The sequence below is a fragment of the Mucor velutinosus genome (genome assembly GCF_035048745.1).
Source record: "Mucor velutinosus strain NIH1002 chromosome Unknown tig00000041, whole genome shotgun sequence".
Lineage (NCBI taxonomy): Eukaryota > Fungi > Mucoromycota > Mucoromycetes > Mucorales > Mucoraceae > Mucor > Mucor velutinosus.
In genome coordinates, this window is record NW_027041905.1 from 814,189 (window position 1) to 836,068 (window position 21,880).

Sequence of the window (21,880 nt, forward strand, 5' to 3'; positions counted from 1 at the left end):
ACAATGATATGTGTGCTTTCTAAAGATCTAGACAAGATGGAGAGCAAGATACTTAGAGAGTACGGGTGACTTGCCAGACACGGATGATGTTATCAGAGTAACCAGAGAAGAGAGTGGCACCATCAGCGCTCCAGCAAACAGACAAACAGTCGGGATCAGGGTTCTTTCTCTTACCCAATTGAGGGAACTCAGGACGGAGCTCATCAACAATAGACTTGGACTCGAGATCCCAGATCTTGATACCGTTGGCGGTAGCAGCACAGAGCCAGTAACGGTTGGGAGAGAAGGTAAGAGCGTGGACGAGAGATCCAGCTTCGAGAGAGTAGAGATGCTTGGCATCGTTCAAATCCCAGAGCATGACAACACCATCCTTACCAGCAGAGGCACAGAGAGAACCATCGGGGGAGATGGTAACAGTGTTGACATAACCGTTGTGACCAATGAAGTTGGTTCTCAACTTCATCTTGGTCAAATCCCAGACCTTGACGAGCTTATCCCAACCACCGGAGACGATGAGAGGATTAGCAGGGTTAGGAGAGAAACGAACACAAGAAACCCATTCGGAGTGACCATCTTCAGTGATGTTATACTTGCACTCACCGAGGGTGTTCCACAACTTGATAGACTTATCACGAGAACCAGAAACGATTTGACGGTTATCGGCAGAGAAGGAAACGGAGAGGACATCGTTGGTGTGGCCAACGAAACGGCGGGTGGTGGTACCGCTGTTGAGGTCCCAGAGACGGAGAGTTTGATCCCAAGAGGCGGACAAGGCGAATTGACCGTCAGAAGAGATGGCAAGATCTTCAACAAAGTGGGAGTGACCGACAAGAGACTTACGGGGGACACCGTAGTTCAATTCATCTCTGTAATCAGTTGATTTGCTTAGTATTTTCTGTTCACAAATACACATGTAGTATCAGAATTTACCTGATGAGGTTCCAGACGATGATGGTCTTGTCACGAGAGGCAGACAAAACCATATCAGGGGCCTCAGAAGTGGTGGCAATGGCAGTGACTATAGGCAAAGAGCTTGTTAGTACACGCATGGTACCAAATATCACATTAGACATTGAACTTACCCCAGTTACCGTGACCTAAGAGTTGACAAGGAGAGGGTAGAAAAAGAGATGAGTTAAAGACATTCTTACAAAGTTATATAAACATGGGATGAAGGTTGCGAATCTGAATGTTGTTTAGGTTTCCTCGTATTCATGGGAGTGCTGTTGCTAGTACTTGACTGATCAAAAAGTGATGAAGCTACATGTTGCTGTAGCTTTGAGTGTGGTTGAGGATCCAGAATCCCAACATTTCAAATTTCGATCCATCCATCCTTTTTCATCCATCCCAAATCCAACATCCACATTATAGCAACCTTCACCACCATGTTATAGACTACACACCTTCGAGTTTTCCGCGGAGAGTAAGAGTATCCATGTTGTCAGTAAGAAAAGAGAAGGATTCACTATGATGCTTGTTCTGTTGAACTCTTTCAACTCTTTTTTCTCTCCTCCTAGCGTAATTTCAATTTGACTGAGGCAACCAAAAAATGATGGGTAGTAGTGGCGGACACGCAAAAAAAAAAATTTTGTGCGGCTTGCTTCAGTGTTTGCTCGAACTGGCAGACTACACCTACCTCGCAAAAGATACATTGCAACACAGCCAATCAACTATTGTGTATGGAATGACGGTTCTATTCAGCATAGACGCAAAGAAACGCTCATAATTTACAACAAATCTATCACTAGACCTGATCAAAGGTCATAGCTACCTGAAGCTATGTCGTAATGTACTAGATCATACAGTAATTATAGCTCTGTTACATGTTGCAGTGCAATTATCAATCCATTTTGATCTTATTACTCTAGCACAAATTTTTTCATAGAAAAAACCATTTGATAGGCTGGGATGCTCATAAAAAAATAAGGGTTTGGAATACGATTGGAAATTCCTGTATCAGCCGGATCAAATGTTTTGATTATTGTAATCCCGGCATTTGACGTTTCCGTTATAATGAAGATACAAACAGAATTGCCAGCAATGTAATGCAAGTAGTATTGTACATAAGAGCAATTCAGTTTCATTAGAAAGATGCTTCGTATACGTGTTTGTTAATTTCCTGCTGTTATATAGACTTGTCTTTACAGATCTATTCTAAAGAAAGTTTATCTGCGATGCTTCCGATATTCTCCAAAGCAAAAACGAATGATAGCCAACGAAAATGTCTTTGATTTCTCAACTCGAAAAAAAAAGTGATACCAATGGTATAAATACAATGCTCAATCATTCCCCCCCTTTTTCTTTACATTTTCAACTTTTTCGATTATACATTTCGAAACCATGAGCTATCCTAGAGGTAATTTTACTCTCACATCATACTGTACCTGTCAAATCAAACTAATACAGTATCATTAGGTTATTACAATCCTAGTTACACACAATCATTATACCCCTCTGTACATCACCATCATCACCCATACCAACAAGAATCGCCGTACGCCATGGAACGCAAATCCCGACCGCTTTTCGAGGCCATGGAAAAGTTAACCTTGACATGCAACGGCCTAGCCCATACACTTGAATCAACATTGATGGCAACACATTCAGGATTTAATGCACTTTTACAACTGACACATCAATTTCGCACTATCCGACACTCTGTGGGCCATGTCTTTGGTGTTTTATCATTATTACGTTGGCTCAAATCTAAGATTCTCGGCAGCCGAGTCAAATCATCTACGCTCGCCAAATTTTCCATCAAAGAATTCGAATCTTACAGTCATAAAAGCAATAGTATTACACCTTGGATGATCGTACTTGTTGTATCAATAGGTGTCCCTATGATCATGCAATTACATCAGAAACAAGTAGCAGATGTAGAACAAAAGAATACTCTTTCAACTGGCACAACAGTTAAAGCTGAGGCGGCTGCAGCACTAACAGCATCCAAGCCTACCAAATTAGACTTTGCAAGAGCGTTATACTCTTTCCAAGCAGAATCTTCTAATGAATTGACTTTACGACCTAATGATCTTATTGCTATCTTATCAAAAGAAGATGCTGATTGGTGGCAAGGAAGGTTGAAGAATGGCAAGATTGGTTATTTTCCTGCAAATCACGTAGAAATCATTGAAAAGAATATAGAAATTCCAACAAGAGCATCCATTGCTCCTTCGGCTTAGACATTACGACGCCTTTTAATCATATATCCCCCCCCCCCTAGTTCCTTCAATGACACGTCGTTGTTAAATACCAAATGTAATAAAACGTTCTACAAGATTGAGCCGGTCGTGGCTCTTTTCAATTATTCAATAATTCATGTGTTATTACTTTTTTACAATCCTTCATGAGCTTCCAAACGCATTTGTAACCACTGAAACGTGAAGGGCATCGCTTTTACTGCCATTTAGCAGCCAATATTGATTTAATCTCCGCTATGCATTCTGTCCTGATCTGTCAATTTTCAAACTTTTTGGACACGATTCAATCTATTTTACCAAATTTGCTTCTCTTTCCCTCCTGATCCCATTTCTGGCTCCCACCCGCCAGTGGTCAAAGTTCTCGCCTATGCGGATGATACTTTAGTAACCCTTAACAATCCATCAGAATTCGCTGCTCTCGAAGATCTACTCGGAAAGTATATGTCTGCTTCTAATGCCTCCCTCAATTACAACAAAACTGAAGCACTCTCTCTATCTGGTAGCAACCATCCTCATTGGGTTCAGTTCCTGGCCTCTAAAGTTATCACTTCATGGCATGATCGTTCCTCTCTAACGGCCCTGAAATACCTTGGTTACCCTATCCATGCCAATCGTCAACAGCGAACTTCATTCGTCTCCGCCCTCATCTCTAACATCAGTCGCTCTTGTCAACTTCATTCCTGTCGGAACCTGACCTACCGCGGTCGTGTCACCGTTGTGAACTCCTTGATACTCTCCAAACTATGGCATGTTCTTCGGTTGGTTACCTTCACCAAGTCTGAATTCAACAAGATACGCCAAATCATCACTTCCTTTATTAACCGAAACTCCAAAATCAGCCGCTTCTCTTTTGACACTCTCATTTTACCTCGATCCCAGGGCGGTCTGAACCTGATCAATCCTGCGAGACAAGCCCAAGCTCTGCAATGGCGATGGATCCATCCACTCCTTCATCCTACACAACCTTCTCCATCATTGATGCCTTCCATTCCAATCCTTCGGTCCACCCTCTCCATGTGTCTTGGTTCCACTCGATTCCCATCCTACCACTGGTCACTCCTTTTCCCTCAATGTCGCCCGTCTGGTCTACCCTCTTTTGGTCCTGTTGCCAACATCATCATTGCCGTAGACTCTATCATTAGAAACTTTTCCTTCTGCTCCGTCCCCATTCCTGTCATCCTCCGCCTCCCTTTCACTTCCCTCCTTCAACATGCGCTACCCCCTTCCCATCCTTTCGCCTCCACCTTTTCCCCACCCTCCGTCATCCTAGCTGACCATCTCACCCTACGTCAGGATCTCTTTGGATCTGATATCTTTGATTACAACTCTACTTCCAACACCATTGTTTTCAAAGAATCTTTTGAGCACCTCCCCCATCCTCACTGCAGTCGCCGTGCCATCAATTTCATACATGATCAATACCTCTTCCTCAATACGTTCACCCTAAACACCATGCTCACAAATATCCCTCGTCCCCTCCCCACTACTGATCAATTATCCACCTCCTCCATACTCACCCTTGACTCTCTCCACTCCCTTCTTCTCTCCATGATCTCCTCACACTTTAATCTAGATTTCCAACAATTCCATCCAGTCCCTGCGACTACCACTGGTTATAAATCCTTACCTTCCTACCATGTTCCTCCCAAACCTCCATCTGTCTTATCCTCTGCCAAATGGAAACGTCTCTGGTCCTTACGTATCCCATTGAATGCACGTAACACCTGGTTCCGCATCCTTCATAATAAAGTCGCCACAAGAGACATTCTTCATGAACGGCAACCTCATATCCACCATCCCTTTTGTAGGATCTGCCACTCATCCACCGAAACATTGGAACACTTCCTCTTTGCCTGTCCCCACAAACGATCCTTTTGGTCTTCCGCCCTCTCCATTTACATGCCCCCTCTCATCTCCCAAAACAGTTACCAAAACTTCCAGAAATTCCTTCTTTTCGAACACAACCCTTCTCGTCAAGATCATTCAATCTATCCGAATCTCTCTGCTTACCAGGTTTTCGCCTGCATGCTACAAACTATATGGTATCACCACTACCAGTTTACATTCCAGGACAAACCTTTCCTACCATCAATTTTACTCTCATCACTTCGTAGCTCATTAGATACCTTACATTTCCAAGAAACCTTAGATCAGTCTCCATAATTAGTCCCCCCAATATATATCCAGTCTTTTTTCCTCTCCCATCTAATAGGCGTACGTAAAAGGACTTTAAATAAAGCAATACAATTGCCCTACAAAAAAAAAAACTATTTTACCAAATTTGACTATGTAAACTGTCCTGATCAATCCACACTTCTTAATACTTTAAATAAAACCTGGCGCTCGACTCCCCTACAAAAAAAATACTTCTTAATACTTTGTTAGAGGTCTTTTTAAGGCGCATCCGATGGTGCCAATTTCAAGAGCTGCTTTGAACAAAACTATCGAGCAATTTTGCAAGATTTGAAATGAGGTTTTGGGCCTAAATATCGAGATTTTGAGTATGGAAGTCTTCCAAAAGCAATCTCAGGGTTAGCCTTGGGTCGAGAGAAACATTTTGATATAATATATGCCATAGTAAAAGTCGTTATTCTGAAGGTTAAAAACGCAATTGTTTAAATTTCGATGAAAAGTTTTTTTTTTTTGGATGATATTGTTTTATTAGGATAATAATTAGAAATAAGACAAATGCATCCAAGAGATGGAAAAGTGCATGCGAGCAAAGTGACTTGCCATATATAAAGCTATTATGATAAATCTAGTAAGAAAGTTGCTTAAGATTTGACAATCTTAACACTTCCGTTCTGATTTGGCGGCTGATTTGGATTGAATCAAAATGCATGTGGTTGTAAAGCTGTTGATAATGGTTTCTCCAGATAATACGCATGATGGTGGCCAAGAGGTCAAAGATCGTGATGTGGATATCCAAGTTGTATATGAAATATCGGTCCAGTTTGAAGAGCGTGATTGATTTGTAGATAAGATGTGGATCTGCAGATTTGGGGTAACCAAGGAACTCGTTGAATGAGGAGTCCCATACATCAAGTTTGTGGACACAACTGATCAGAAGATGTTTGGCGTCTTCCATTTTATAACAGAGTTCACATTCATCAGATTCAGCATGTTTCAGATGGAGTTGCGACATGACAAGTTTGTTGGAGCTTTGTTTATGTATCATTCGATACCATAGGTTGCGAGCTGAGTAGTGCATGTTATTCTTGTAGAAAGTCTGCCATTGTTGTTTGCTGAGGTGGTTGCTGAAGCTACAACCAACGTCGAGGTTTGCCATGTCCAGCATGACGAAACGGAGATCTCTGTTCGCTAGCTTCAGTATCTGCTGTTGTTGGTATATCAATGGGTCGACAAAGGGCTGGAAATCAGGGTCACCAGTGCTATTGTTGTGTACAAATAATTGGAGTGTGAGCTGGTGGGCGATGATGGCCCGGTGTAGTCTTGTCAATGTGTGGGGTTTGGAGCATGCTGTGCGTGTTATGAGCTGGAACTGTTGTTGATCTTGATTGTCAATTTCGATGAAAAGCATGAGGTACCCCTCATGGTTTTCATTGAAAATCAAACGATCGCGTTTTTTGACCTTGATAATGAAGACTTTTACTATGATATATCATGAATCAAAATGTTTCTCTCGATCCAAAGCAACCTCTGAAACCACTTTTGCGAGGCCTTTATATGCAAAATCTTGACATTTTGGCCAAAAACCGCTTTTCATATTTTCTTGAATTGCTCGATAAATTCAGTCAAAACATTTATTTTACTCGGCACCATTGGAAACGCCTTGAAACGTACTCCAAGAATGTATTAGGAAGTACGGGCTGATTATCACATTTCATATAGTCGAAAAAACTATAATGCGTTGTTATAGCTCTGTGTCTTTTCATATATTTCCGTGTTATACTGTTATTATAGCTAAAAAATATGGCAGACGGCGTCAACCTCAAGACCTTTTCTCTTCCAAGGAAGTATTTGCCTGGAACCGATTTAATGAGCAAGCTCTTGTTAGCTGATCAAGATGTTATTAATATTGTTGTCTCAGCAGTTATTGGTATGATCTTAAATATGCCTGTTAGTATGCTACTAATTCTTTTCGTTTGTGTAGGACCAAAGGCAAAAGATCAACTGAGTGGATTGATTTCACTCGCTCTGATGTCGCGTACGAGTCAATCAACTGCTCTAATGACCTACCTCGTATTCTAATCGAGATTCAAAACAAGGCAGATATGAATTTTTATCAACAACTAATCGACTACTCGCGTTCGGTTTCTAGACAACATAAAGCGTCTAAGCTCCCTATTGTTGTGGCAATTGTGATTAATTCGACAACCAGATATCTACTTGAAACTGAAATACCTGGTTCTCGTATCCCTTTCGCAAAGCAGCTGTCGAGTATTGGCTGGGCCAGCTCATGTCTATTTTTCAATGCAGAGACTATTGCGCCCTATCTCAACGAAACCCCGTTAAACCCATTACTTGTACTTGTTCACTGTCTTATTGAACAAGAGACATCACTTATCAACTTTACGCAATGCAATGATCCAACATTAATTTGTCTGTATACCAAAATGAAAAATATACTTGGTAGCCATATCCATGACAACGAAAACTCTATCCATGCATTAAAAAGTGTATGTGCCCAATCAAAATCAGAATGCTATAAGGCAAAGGCAGCCTTTGAAAATCAAGATCAACCTGTTGGCGTGCGTATTGAAACAGCCGTAAACATTTTGAGTAATGTCATTGCGTATGTCGATGGAATAGCACAAAAGCGACGCTTAGAGAATCCATTATCCGATTTCGAATTTGCTGAGCAACAAGTGGACAAAAACGGACACATACCATGGAAAGCTCAATTCCAACAGTGGAAAATACTGGGCCGCTTTGAGCAGTATAAGTCGTACAAAAGTGCTCAAAGTGCTTATCACCGCGCTATGAAAAAGCAAAAGCAAAAGCAAAAGCAAACTGAACAACAACAGAGAACACCTGTAGTAGCGTCCTCATCACCATCACCTTCCGGAGCAAGACAGTCATCATTTTAAATTGAATTTCTGATATTAGTTATTGATATGTTCCCCTTGTCATAGTTAAAAAATTAGGAAAAAAAAAAGTATTCTAGGCATTAAGAACCAACGAAGGATTGCTTGATAGTTGAGCGTATAAATTGCGCAGAGAAGACGTAAAGAAGCAGAGAGGCGTTGTTGTAGCATTAAAAGGAAATCGCTTAAACGATTTGACGCCGTCTGCCATCAATTTTTTTAGCTATAACAACAGCTATAACAACACATTATAATTTTTGAAATATCTAGTTGAACAGCTAATAACTAGCCAATCAACAGTGTCCTTTGCTATAACCAAATGTTATAGCAATTTCGTACTCTTATTTGCTATAACATTATGTTATAGTACTCTTATTTGCTATAACATTATGTTATAGTACTTCTATTTGCTATAACATTATGTTATAGTACTCTTATTTGCTATAACCAAATGTTATAGCAACTTTGTACTCTTATTTGCTATAACCAAATGTTATAGTACTCTTATTTGCTATAACATTATGTTATAGCAGACACACCAGTTCGCTAAGTCCCTGAAATGCTATTTTGTACTCCTATTTGCTATAACATTATGTTATAGCAAAAAAAAATTCCTAATACGACATTGTCTACCGCTTACCGAAACGGGCTCTTCTGCTTTATAATTCATCCCTTTTCCCGCTAGTTTAGCGGATACGTCCATTATTTCAAATGTTGTATATTTCGAAATATGTCGTAACCAACCACACATCACTAATCACTATCACTAATCTAAAATATATATACTGGAAAACTATGAAAAAAAAAAATAGACAGGCCAATCATATCCATTATTGAGAGCCGGGCAAAGGTGAATAAAGCTACCGGCAAAGCCTGCAATGGGGAGGGGGTTCGGAGGAGGGGCTCAGCCTCTCCACCAAGAACATAATAATGCATCTAATTCAACACTGGATAACATTGATTTATAGGGGAGGTTTACCATAGCGAAGCAAAGGTGTAAAGCCTATGACAACTAAGCATCTAATCCAACATTGGGTAGCATTGAGTTATAGGGGGTTATACCGTAGCAAATCAAAAGTGCAAAGCCATGGTAATCAGGCGTCTAATCCAACACTTGGTAACATTGATTTATATGAGGGCTTGATTGCAGCGAAGCGAAGGTTCAAAACCATAGTATCTAATAAGCAGCAAATTCGAGTTTTTATTTCCATTGCTAATAAGCTTACCGGCAACATAACGCAACAAGATTTGCATGAATTAGCTTTACCAAAATCAATATGCCTCTTATTCGAATTAAAAATTGCGCAAGCTACAGAACTGCCTTTCTAATAAGTTCCAACTACCAAAGATGTGATTTATGCCGTGTAAATAAACTCTATAAAGCAATACATAACCAAATTTGACAGCTTTCAAGCCTTCATATCTTGGCATGTAGATCTTTATGAGTCACCGGAATGACGCCAAACAATTGTACTTGAGTAGTAGTAACTTCCTGACATCTTTGCTCAACTTTTTCGGCCAAAAAAAAACATGGCCAAATCGACCAAAAACCATGAGGGGTACCTCATGGTTTTCATCAAAAATCAAACGATCACATTTTTTACCTTGAAAATGAAGACTTTTACTATGGTATATATTGGATCAAAATGTTTCTCTCGATCCAAAGCCACCTCTGAAACTACTTTTATGAGGTGTTCATATGCAAAATTTCGACATTTTGGCCAAAAACCTTGTCCCAGATCTTTTGGGATTGCTTATTAAGTTCAGTTAAAACATGTATCTTACTTGGCATTATTGGAAGCGCCTTGAAAAGTACTCCAAGAGTGTATTAGGAAGCGTAGGGTGATCATCACAGTTTATATAGTCAAATACCTTAAAATAGATTTTTTTTTTTTTTAAATTTTGTTTATTGATTGAGCCGCGTACACTAGGAGTACTGGGTCGAAGTGAAGAGGCGGGTGCAATTAAAAAAGAGATAATAAAAAGAAGGTGAAATATTAACTAAACTAAACTAAGCAGAACTATCGAAACTATCAAAACTACAAGAGGGAATGGATTTGATCCTCATCCACTGTCTGGCGAACAGTGGAGCGGACATTCACCAGAATCGCCTCAGGGACAAGGATGATGTTGTCAAAAACAAAGCGCATATGGGCTAGCCATATTTGAGACAGGGTGATAAGTAGGATTCTGTAAGGATGGATGCCTTTGACTTGGGAGTACCAGATATCCGAAAAGTCCAGGGACAGAAGAGCCTCTTTGATGTCAGTGATGGACGTCGTGGGCCATAGGAATTCAAAAATGACGCCTAGCCATACCTTTTCTTTGGATGGACAGTCAAAGAGCAGGTGGCTGGCAGTTTCATTGGGAGACAAGCAGACAGAACAATTGTGAGACTCGAAGACTCCAGGCATCATGTAGTGTAACCTGCTTCGAGAAGGGATACAGCCTGTGATGAGCCGGTATATCACATTACGTTGAATGTAGGTAAGAGACAGGGACCAAAAGAATTTCCAATGAGAAGCTGAGACATTCTGCAAGGCCAAGGGTTGTTCCATCGACGACAGCACGGACAGACGAAATGTTTTGGCCGAAGCCTGAGCATTTCCAAGGGGTTGGCCATCGTGTAGACAAAATTGATGCACTAGAGGCGCAAAGGAGACATCAGAATCAACCAGGGGAGCAGGACTACACACTGGATGGAAGTAGGGTTGAAATTTCAGCTGGGCAGACGCAAGACCTTTGAACACTGTAGAAGGAGCACGTTTCCAATTGAGGAGGGAAGGGTCACGAGTATCTTTCCAATGAACAAAGTTGAGCCGAGCATCATATTGAAACACATCAGAAACCATCATCGCTTTGACTCGACGAGGAACCACCAGTGAAGAGGATGGAGGGACATAGAAGGCAGCCTGTAGTGGGAGAGCCATGGCAGTAGCAGTATTGATCCGAGCAGCTTCATACGACTTGGGAAGATAGTCGACTGCACGATATAACATATCGACAGTTCCCGTGCGCTGTGTTTTCAAACCCTGATTGCGACGAGCAAAGGGGAAGAGGAGCGGAATATGGTGATACTGGTATCCATTCATGTTGCGTAGATGGTAACTGAGAAGGTAGGACACCGGGTGGGCATCAATGACAGATTGATCATATACCAGCAACGGATGTAGCCAACGAAAATACAGAGCCGAAGCTTGAGTTTGGATGTCGACAACACCCAGTCCACCTTTGTCTTTTGGGAGAATCCATGTTTTCCAAGGAATGACAGGGAAAATGTTCTTTCTCAAGAAAAGAATTGCCAGTGACCGCAGCTGCTTGACATCGGGCTGGGTGAGAGGAGTAACACGTAGAACGTACCATAACTTGGACAGAAGCAGAGAATTCAGCACAGTGGCCTTTCCAACAACTGACAGGGATCGGACAGAGTGGATCTGGATGGCCGTCTTGATCTTGGTTGTCAGTGCACCCATAAAGTTGACCCGCTGGATCCTGCTTTGTACGAGAGGAAATCCAAGATATATCAAAGGTTCATCATCTTCCACAGAATGCAGATGGGTGATGTGGGCATGCGATAACGGAACTTGCCAAATGTCCCATGTATCCCGACCAGACACCGAAAAGGCTTGCACCTTGTCATAGTTGAATTTGGCGTTGGAAGCAGCACAATAGCGAGACATATGAAGTTGTAAGCGAGACAGGTCCTGTGCGTCATGGACAAATACCAAAGCATCGTCCGCATAACACAATAACTTGGTAGTAGCAGTACCCATCGTGTATCCGTGAAATTGACGATCATGCAAGATTGCCAGTAAAAAGGGTTCGAAGGCCAGGTTGTACAGGATAGGCGAGAGAGGATCTCCTTGCTTGAGTCCACGCAGCTTGGCAACCTCTGTTGACATATGGCCATTCAGATTAATTCGTATGAGATTGTCGCCCATCAGTTTGTATATGCACTTGATGAGGGGACGAGGAAACCCAAACTTTGTCAAGACTTTTTTGAGATAGTCCAAATTCACACGATCGTAGGCCTTTTCTTGATCCAACAAAAGACCGATATCTGCATCCAAGTTGCGAAAGGTGGGGTCGTCATCCTGTTGTTCCGCAATTGTCCATTTCCTTTGAGCATCTTCCATGATCAGTTGACAGATCATGCCATTTTCAGCAATAAAGCGTCCAGGAATAAATCCAAGCTGATGGCGACTAATCAATTGAGAAGAGACAGCCATGATACGACGATTGATGTTGCGAGTGAACAGCTTGTAATCCGAATTGGCCAGAGACAGAGGACGGTAGTTCTTCATTTCAGCCGGATCACCCTTCTTGTAGAGCAAACACATGACAGATTCGTTCCAAGATGGCGGAAACTTACCCTTCGTCAGTGCTTCATTGTAGACTAGGTTGATGAGTGAATGAAATGGTGGGAATTTCATGATCAGGTACAAAATCTCATATGGCAAGCCATCCGGGCCAGGGCTGCTAAGGCGTCGAGTGTGTTTGCTGTCGGCCAAGAGCTCGTCTACATCAATCGGCAACATCAGTTCCTCCTGTTGTTCGCTGCTGATCTTTAAGTGCTGAGGGATGCTTCGAATCACGGTACTGAGTGCTGTTGAATCTAGAGCCTCTGGTGTGAATAATGCAGTGTAAAAATCAGTTGCAATGGCAGATATGCCATCCTGTGCCTGACACATTGAACCCGTAGAGGGGTCTCGCAGCGCCACAATGGACCGACGGTTCTCTCGAGACACCGCAGAGCGCTTGAGGAATCCGGGTGATTTCTCACCATGTTCACGATAGAACTTGCCTGCCTTCAAGATTTCTATTTCTGCAATTGAGTGCTGCAGGGACTGAATTTGCTGGTTGATGGAGTCCAATCCCTGAAATATCAATCCTCGATGCTTCTTATGTCTCATCATCTTGTTCCTCTTTGAAAGCAGTCGATGTAGTTGTTTCTTCCTCCAGTTCAAATCCTCAATTTGATACTGCTTGATGAATAACTTGACCTCTGCTTTGATCCAATCCCATTGTTGTTGGGGAGATGTAAACCGCTTGATACCTGCTCTTCGTTCCTCACTGCCAATGAGGAATTCCGCCAGTGCCTTGCGAAAATCTTTGTTGCGAGCCAAGTAGGGATTAGCCTTCCAGACACCAGGGCCACGACCATTGGAATCTTGAAATTGATAGGAGAACCCCAAAAGCTCATGATCAGTCCACTCCGGAGAGAGGTATTGTTGACTAGTACTAGTTACAAGGTGATGAGCATTGGAGCTACAAAAGATATAATCCAAAATCCCAGCATTTCTGCCACTATGCCAGGTGTTGTGCTTGTCATCCCCAAATACATCAATGTAATAATCATCCAAAAGATCAGTCCATATCACAGGTGCACTGATGAGAGAGCCATCAGTTCGCCGATCCTTGTATTGATAGTTGAAATCGCCCATTATAAAGATAGTGTTTGTTGTATTAGTGATAGTGTCCTTGACAATTGGTATATCAAGTAATTCTGAATAAAATGCTGTGCGTTCGGTGTGAGCTGACGCTCGACCGTAAATGTTGAGTAGAGTTGCTATTGGTGGTGTTGTTGCTAAAAGTTGTACATCTCGAGTAAGGTGAAGGGAGGCCAAAATAAAACGACCGCCATCAATGCCTTCTGAGATGTGTTGAAGTGTATAATTGGTGTTAAGTGATATAATGCCGCAATGTGGAGTCCAAAGACTCGACTTGGTGTTGAATTGTGTATTGAGCATGTCTATAATAGTGGAGTCTGTTGCATGTGTTTCTTGGAACACTAAGATATCATAGCCTAGTGTTCTAAGGTATCTAATAAATTGTTGTCTTTTTTTTGGGTTATCTATTTTTTTGAGGCCACGGCAATTGAGGGTGGCAATTTTCACTGTATGTTGTAAATTCATCATATTAATGTTGAGATGGTGAGGGTGGGCCTGTCAAGCCTTGTTGTTGTCCCTGTGCTGCTGCTGTAACTGCAGCCTGTTGCTTGGCAGAAGTAAAATCATCCGCACCATCAAATTTACCTATTTTCTTCACTGGGTGATCCAGCGCATTCTCGGATGCACTAGTAGGATTGGCAGGAGATTCACCCATTTCAGTATCAGTAGACTCAGTACCAGTGGTATTGTCAGAGTCTTGAGCCAGAGGGAGCTCGTCCATGTCGGCATCCCTATCAGCACCTTGCTTTTGAGCAATGGTTTGGCTATCAGCACCACCTTGTACGCCGCTGTGGACCACATCTTGGGCACCACCTTGGCCATCACCTTGATTGTTACCTGGAACAACACCAGAATCACCACCACCGGGAGACCCACCACCAGCAGTATCACCACCAGGAGTACCAGAACCAGCACCAGCACCAGCAGCTACTGGAGGAGCTTTGGAGACCTTGGGAGCGGCTTTCTTCTTACCAGATGATGTACCGCTCTTTGCCTCCTGAGACACTTTTCGGGGCTTCGAAGCAGCCTTACTGTCTACCGCACGGACTTTGTTTGGACTTGTATTACGGGGACAGTTGTACTCCACATGACCATATTCATCACAGTGGTAGCACTGGATCCACTTCTTGTACTCAGGGCAATCCGCCCTACAATGATCGGCACTATGACAGATACGGCAAAAGTTGGGCATCTTGTCCCATTGCAGCAGAACCATTCGCTGATCGGCTGAACGAGGATCCCAGATCATCACTCGGCTGAGTTTCTCCAGGTGTCGATGACCAGGGCAGGGCTTGTCTTCGGGGTGCAATTCATCACAGGCATAATCAGGGGAGGAAGGCACAGTAAGGTTAAGCGTAGCATAACCTTCACCTTGGAAGATGCCATTAGTTCTTGAGATGCCATGATCCAGGACATCACCATATCGGGAGAGACGAGTCGCCATTTCCTCCTTGAGTTGCAAAGCTGGCAAGAAAGGGAGATTCTGTAATGTCAACTTGACAATGGTGGCATCGCCAGGGTAGGATGGAAAGCCCCTCAAATAGGTACCATCTTCCAGGGTAATGCCGTCGTTGATGAGTGTGGTGCGTCCTACACACTCAGGCAGCCACATTGTCTCGAGAAAAGCATGGCCAAGGTAATGTCTTGGTTTGCTACGGTAACCAAGAAAGTCTTCATAAAGTTCAGAGTTGGTTGTAGCTTCATTGAACTTGAGAAGGGCCTTGTTCAATAGATTACGATCTTTGACAGGTGTCAGATCGATGAAAACCGAATCCTCCTCGATACCCTTGAGGAATGGACGTATGACAGCCATAGGTCCTGAAGAGGCCTCTCCATTGATGGCCTGTTGAGATGCCTCTGCCTCCGTAACTGGTCGTTGGATGAGCGTAGGATTGAAAGAAGCAATGGATTGCTGTTTCTTGCTGTTGCCTTTGCGTTTTGAGCCGACTACATGAGTCCACAGCAGAGGGGTCTCAGCGTCGGGTTGAGAGGGAGAATGATGAATATGACTAGTGTCAGACATATTCAAAAGATGATAGGATACAAAATAGATTGCAAAATAGATCGATCCAAAAACGTTTAAAGGATGAGCAGAATAGATTCACAAAAAGTTTGCCAGAATAGGTCGAACTATGTCCAAAATGCTTTTAAAATAGATTAAAGAAGTCGTAAAAAGACAAAATCCGTCCAATCTTAAGCAGAAAAAAATAAATGGAGTTTGAATGAATTTTGGCGGCGGCATTGCTGCTGGCTGACCTAAATGTCTTTCTGTTGATGGCAATGATGATTGCGATGCTGATTAATTGGGGATCATGAATTTGAAAGAACAATCGATTAGCTTGAATTCTTTTTTATTTGGTTTTATTGCAAGTTTTTCCCTATATAGGTGTCTTTTGCAATGATAATCTCTCAAATCGCTGTAGATCTCATAAAAGTCCTGTGTTTACGCATGGTCAGCTCTGTGTCGCCATCTCAAGAGCAGCATCCGCGAATGGGTATCACTGTTCTGCCGCCAGAAAATGCGACTCGTACGGAGGATGTAGTGAACCAGAAGTCTTATAATAACGTAAATGCTGCATAAAAAATATTGATTTGGTTATAGCAAAGGACACCGTTGATTGGCTAGTTATTAGCTGTTCAACTTGATATTTTGAAGCGTATGGAAAGTAGGTGGTAAATTACATAACATTATCGTTAACCATACTATTTTCCTTGCATTCTATATTTAATAACGTTAGTCTGGATATTGATGATTCATGGGCTGCGAAACATGTCTGCAGTAAGATTTTGCTGAAAATGGACAATCTAAGCAAATAATAATAATAATAATAATAATAATAATAATAATAATAAAAACATAAAAAAAAAAAAACTATGAATACTCATTTATTTAATTTCAAGAATCATAAGTAATATTTGGCTATACTGAACTATTGTAGCTATGATTATTTCTTATTCATTAATCAATTGAACCTTGACTTTATACGTAGATTCAACGAGGATGGTGCTTTTTGCGACTGTTGCCTTGCATCGTGGAAACACTATGCTCTGTCTGATCAAACGATCTTTTCTTGGATTTCTCGTTATTAGACCTTGACGCCATATTTGTTGGGATAAAGTAGTTTGGATTGTTGTAATAGGGATCACGCATATCGTATTTGCTGCTATTATTGTTACCGTTCTCCTCTCCACCACCATTTGACGCATTTTGAGATAGCTTGATGGCCGTTATAGTTGCCGCTATAGTTGTATTGCTCGTTGAAAAGTTAACGTGAGCATTGTAAGATACGTGATCAGATGATGGCGTCATGTTCACAGCTTGAGATAATTCACTGGCATTGGGCCTGGCTAGGGTGTCTTGTTGAGTAGGGATTGCTGTCTGTTTGATGGATGTAGCTATATTGTTTGTAGAGGGGTTGATATGTGCAATGTTTGGTATATAATGAGATGGTGGTGGTGTTATTTTCACAGGTTGAGCCGATTTGTCAGCCAAGGGCTTGGCCCCGGTATGTTGATTATATGAAGCCGTATTCTCTTTGATGGGTGTAGCTGTAGGTGGCGACAAGGGTGGAGATGGGTTGTTTCTCTCGCATGTTTGGCCACTTGATGTTTGATTTGTGTCCTGCGATACTTTAGAAACGCTTGCGTTGATATTGTTGATAGATACTGTGGTAGTGTCAGGCATCTCATCTTTCGTTGGTGGGACATGAGGAGGAGAGATGGGATCGTCATGAGTTGAAGTTGTGCTTGCTTCAGTTAAAGGCATCAAAGGTTGTTCAACTGAAGGAGGTAGTGAGAATGAAGGACATGCAGCAGTTGACTCTTTAGGTGTTGCCACTGTGGGTCTAGGCAAGTGTGATGAGGCTTGCGCAGAGGTTGATGCAAAGAACTCTCCAGCTGTTGTGGCCACTGACACTGATACTGTGGTAACATTACTCAATTCAGAAAGCACTCGTTTGGGTCCCATTCTAGATGCTGATGATGTAGATGATTTAGGTGACTTTTGTGATTTGGGTGCTGCCGCTGAGAATGGTGTTCCTAAATGTGAAGGCTACAAAAGATGTACGCCGTTAGTTTGGTGGGCACTTTTAAGCAGCTTGTTGGCGCAACACCTACCATAATATTCTCTTTTACTGATTTAGCGTAAGCGAGAAACTTTTCTGTGATACGCTCTTTTAAATTTAAAGGCTTGCTCTTGGGGGCGATCTCGTTGACAATGAACTTGATGGAGTCTTGTACGGTTGGGGTTTTGCCCAGCAACTTGACATCTTCCTCCGAACAATTGGGTGGAAGTGGATTCAGGCGCACGTAGTTCTTTTTGTCCATATCGTAGACCCATTGATACGTGAAACCAAGATCTGTCATGTGAAAGTTTTTGAGATAGTCCAGAAGGAGTTTTTCCTTGAATAGCTTCTGCAAGACACGTAATACTTGATCAGTGCTGTTGTTGTTGCCTTCATACACTCTCAGTAATGCTCTGAAGATAGCACTTTCAGCGTTAAGCAGGTAATTACAGCCGGCTAAAGATAAAATACAGATGTGTCGAAAAGTGTCAGCACCGTATGCTCGAAAATTGCTTCTGTTGTCATTGAATGCTCTATCCATGCAGAACTCGATATATTCTCCAGAGATAAAACTCTTGTGAATAAACTTTGGACAACCAAAAGCCAAGAGCTCAGGGTCCTCAGAGACGACAGCATCCACCTTGCCTGTCTTTGCCAAGTATGTCAGTTGAGCACTAGTTTCGCATGGTGCTACAATGCATTTAATCTTCTTTTCCATCAATTTCTGCAGAGTAAAGTCAGTAAAAGATATAAACCATCCAAAAAAAAAAAGGGGAGAATACTTACTGTAATAGTGGCAATGGCCATGTCTTCTGAGATGGTTACTGGTCCCAGGTGGCTACCACTGTTTAATGCAGCTTGACGGGCTCTAAATCCAAATACATGATCAATGACAATGATATGGTTACTTGATTGCCCTACCAAAACTTACTTGCGATATTCATAATTCATGCTTTGCTTGAAAGGGAGAGTGAGACCGCCAAAGACCACAATAGGTGTTACACCATTTTCTTCAAGCAATTGAGTAAATTCCAGCAAATAGTCGTTATATCTGCAGGGAAATCTTGTTAATATAAGATCAACGGAATAGATATTAATACTTACGAATTGGCGGAATGATTCCATACAGGCTCCAAAGCAGCACGGGAAGCTCCATCAAGAAGAAAGTCATCACCATCAATGGCAACAGTTTTACCTTTGTATTCTGAGAATTTGATGGTTCTTTGATTACGGTCAATTGATTGCAAAAGTACGCCAATGCTTGTCATGGTGAGAAAGTGTTTCAATGTAAGCTTATATTCTTTTTTGTTTTGTATTTATGATTTAATGAGTGATAAATGAGAAAACAAGTGTGTAGCTTGGATATGAAACAGTAAAGAAGACAGTGAAAAAGCTTAAAGCAAAATAGACAGTTGTATATCAATGCATATATTTTTCGCGTTTTGTAGTGACGTCTGCATCCCATACTGTGCAATAGCTCAGTGCTCAGATCAGCCATTACGCCAAGCACACACACATGTATTGACTCTATATACTTGATACTTGAAACGCCACTCCTTTAAATTAGATTATCGGCAAGCCACCGCGTCCGACCTCTCCAATATATTGCCTTTTGGGGGGGGGGGAATACATACAAAGCAAGAACGTCTTGAACATGAATTTGATCTGTTGATTGACTTTGATTAGCCTTGATTAACCTTGATGCTAGGACTCATACATTGCATTTCTTGGGTTGACACTAGCACAAATAGTTAAACCGCAACTGCATTCATTCGTTCCTGATTTGCAGCTCACATTCTTATTACATGAGACATTATGCAATATATGAATGCAATAAAGATGTAGAGGATACCTAAATGCATTCTATAATCAAGAAAATGCAACCTTTATTTTAAAACTAGAACAGCTTATTTTTTGACACCAAATGCGCTCTTGGTATCGTACCTGCAGTGTATATTTACGTCAATAAAGGGTTGCTACTAGTAGATGTTGCGCTAATCTCTGTGCATTGCCTGTTGATGCTCAAAAATATGCAAAACACGGCAAAATTTGGATGCATTTGAGCAGTGGTTTCTGGTGGTAGAAGCCGTTTCAAGCTGTCAAAATAGCCCCAAATAATTGCTCTCATCTAGCATTTACTTGCTGATATCTTTGCTCAACTTTTTTTAGGACCCAAAAAAACATGGCCAAAAATCGACCAAAAAGCATGAGATACCCCTCATGGTTTTCATTGAAAATCAAACGATCGCGTTTTTTGACCTTGATAATGAAGACTTTTACTATGGTATATCATGAATCAAAATGTTTCTCTCGATCCAAAGCAACCTCTGAAACCACTTTTGCGAGGCCTTTATATGCAAAATCTTGACATTTTGGCCAAAAACCGCTTTTCATATTTTCTTGAATTGCTCGATAAATTCAGTCAAAACATTTATTTTACTCGGCACCATTGGAAACGCCTTGAAACGTACTCCAAGAATGTATTAGGAAGTACGGGCTGATTATCACATTTCATATAGTCGAATCTAGCAAAATAGTTTGATCAAGTCGAAGATCATCAGAATTTGGCCACTCTGGAACAGACTAAGAGTCTGGGTGTGAATTAATTTTGGCTGGTGGGGGCCAGCTGGCAAACTCAATGCCCTTTTCCTCATGAAGGCAATACAGTAATAAATGCCCTTGAAGCGTATGGAAAGTAGGTGGTAAACTACATAACATTACCGTTAATCATACTATCTTCCTTGCATTCTATATTTAATAACACCAGTCTATCAAAATACTTGTTAGAACAACTTGTTTCCTTTTTGAAACTCTGAAAGTGCCTAGGGACTAAAAGTATATTATGTTACAATTAAAATGTGCAAAAAAAAAGTATACTAAAAAAAACGCCCAAGCTAATATGTGCTACATATTAGCTCAAAAATCACTCCTTATGAGCCTCTATAAGCATTGATTACCTTGCTAATGTCGATGGCATTGATTAAAGCAGCAGCCAAAATTTCGTTGACTCTCCGCTCGATATTCTATTTTGATTTGCATATTTCTGAGTTTCCTGGACACGATTCGACCTATTTTGCCAGATTAGACTATGTAAGTCGTAATGACTCGGTCAAACTTCCTTAAGGTTTCTTAATGTACTTTTCAAGATGCATCCAATAGTTCCAATTGTAATAGGTGTTTTTAATAAACTTATTGATTAATACTATAAAATATGAAATGTAATTCATGGCCAAAATGTCGAGATTTCGTATACCAAGTTCTTACAAAAATGATTTTAGGGGTTGCCCTAGATCGAGAGAAACGTTTTGACTTAATATATACTATAGTAAAAGCCTTTGATTTTAACGTCAAAAATGCGATCGTTTGATTTTTGATAAAAACATGAGGTACCCCTCATGGTTTAGAGTCGATTTCGGGCAATTCCAAAATGGTTGAGCAAAGGTATCAGTAAGTAAGTGCTGCATGAAAGCAATCGTTTGGCGCTACTCTGGTTGTCTAAAACGACTTCTAACACGAAAAATCACTTCTCGAATGCATCCAAATTTTGATGTGTTTCTTGTATATCTGAGTATTAAGAGGTAGTAAACAAATGTTGTCTGCCCGTATATGATCTGTTTTTGTTGATACAAACTTGGAGCATTGCATAAGAGTCAGATCCAAGGTTATGGATGGTTCTGATCTGATGATATGGGCGAAAGTCATTGGTAGTGCAATCCGCCGCTGCGTAGATTGGTTGGCGTTGAAAGAGAGCGAAGGTAGAGAGCCATTCCAAGAGCAGTAGACACACTCCAATAGATTAACGATTGCTTGTATCTAGTATTTCGGCGATTGCATTCCGTCAGATGCAGTTTACAATTGTTGTCGACCTAAAAAGTCCATTATATTCAAAAACAGACCTATTATCAGGCTGTTTACGTCTCTGTTATCACAGATTATCCCTTGAGAAAGATATCTTGAGGAGTACTTACGATTGAAGAATATTTGCAGAAAATATCTCCATATTTCAAAGTCTTGACTGAAATTGGATGTTCACATTAGAGATCTTGAACCCGGTCAAATGTATGTCTGTTTAATGGCATTGGCAATCTCGCCAATGTTTACTTCCCAAATATACACAT

At 41.3% G+C, this 21,880-nt stretch overlaps 8 protein-coding genes across 8 annotated transcripts; 3 read left to right on the plus strand and 5 right to left on the minus strand.

Annotated features, from left to right (window-relative positions):
• Window positions 1-52: 52 nt before the first annotated feature.
• On the minus strand, window positions 53-1,437 carry ATC70_000435 (uncharacterized protein; the record flags this gene model as incomplete). Its single annotated transcript, XM_064819851.1, has 4 exons — window positions 53-866; window positions 931-1,018; window positions 1,083-1,097; window positions 1,404-1,437. The coding sequence occupies 4 exons, from the start codon at window positions 1,435-1,437 to the stop codon at window positions 53-55; spliced, it is 951 nt and encodes a 316-aa protein (XP_064683771.1).
• Window positions 1,438-2,340: 903 nt separating this feature from the next.
• EXO1_2 (Rad2 nuclease) lies at window positions 2,341-3,182 on the plus strand (the record flags this gene model as incomplete). Its single annotated transcript, XM_064819852.1, has 2 exons — window positions 2,341-2,356; window positions 2,416-3,182. 2 exons carry the CDS (start codon window positions 2,341-2,343, stop codon window positions 3,180-3,182), a joined length of 783 nt encoding a protein of 260 aa, XP_064683772.1.
• A 459-nt stretch (window positions 3,183-3,641) lies between these two features.
• Window positions 3,642-5,363, plus strand: ATC70_000437 (uncharacterized protein; the record flags this gene model as incomplete). The annotated part of the gene is made up of 1 exon (XM_064819853.1): window positions 3,642-5,363. One exon carries the CDS (start codon window positions 3,642-3,644, stop codon window positions 5,361-5,363), a length of 1,722 nt encoding a protein of 573 aa, XP_064683773.1.
• A 595-nt stretch (window positions 5,364-5,958) lies between these two features.
• ATC70_000438 (uncharacterized protein) lies at window positions 5,959-6,741 on the minus strand (the record flags this gene model as incomplete). The annotated part of the gene is made up of 1 exon (XM_064819854.1): window positions 5,959-6,741. One exon carries the CDS (start codon window positions 6,739-6,741, stop codon window positions 5,959-5,961), a length of 783 nt encoding a protein of 260 aa, XP_064683774.1.
• Window positions 6,742-7,133: 392 nt separating this feature from the next.
• On the plus strand, window positions 7,134-8,251 carry KAR3 (kinesin-like nuclear fusion protein; the record flags this gene model as incomplete). The annotated part of the gene is made up of 2 exons (XM_064819855.1): window positions 7,134-7,260; window positions 7,323-8,251. 2 exons carry the CDS (start codon window positions 7,134-7,136, stop codon window positions 8,249-8,251), a joined length of 1,056 nt encoding a protein of 351 aa, XP_064683775.1.
• Window positions 8,252-10,287: 2,036 nt separating this feature from the next.
• Window positions 10,288-13,998, minus strand: FRS2 (Phenylalanyl-tRNA synthetase, beta subunit, cytoplasmic; the record flags this gene model as incomplete). Its single annotated transcript, XM_064819856.1, has 1 exon — window positions 10,288-13,998. The coding sequence occupies one exon, from the start codon at window positions 13,996-13,998 to the stop codon at window positions 10,288-10,290; it is 3,711 nt and encodes a 1,236-aa protein (XP_064683776.1).
• Window positions 13,999-14,167: 169 nt separating this feature from the next.
• Window positions 14,168-15,721, minus strand: ATC70_000441 (uncharacterized protein; the record flags this gene model as incomplete). Its single annotated transcript, XM_064819857.1, has 1 exon — window positions 14,168-15,721. One exon carries the CDS (start codon window positions 15,719-15,721, stop codon window positions 14,168-14,170), a length of 1,554 nt encoding a protein of 517 aa, XP_064683777.1.
• A 969-nt stretch (window positions 15,722-16,690) lies between these two features.
• On the minus strand, window positions 16,691-19,030 carry CKB1_1 (casein kinase 2 regulatory subunit; the record flags this gene model as incomplete). The annotated part of the gene is made up of 5 exons (XM_064819858.1): window positions 16,691-17,749; window positions 17,815-18,486; window positions 18,549-18,630; window positions 18,694-18,813; window positions 18,867-19,030. The coding sequence occupies 5 exons, from the start codon at window positions 19,028-19,030 to the stop codon at window positions 16,691-16,693; spliced, it is 2,097 nt and encodes a 698-aa protein (XP_064683778.1).
• Between the last annotated feature and the right edge of the window lie 2,850 nt (window positions 19,031-21,880).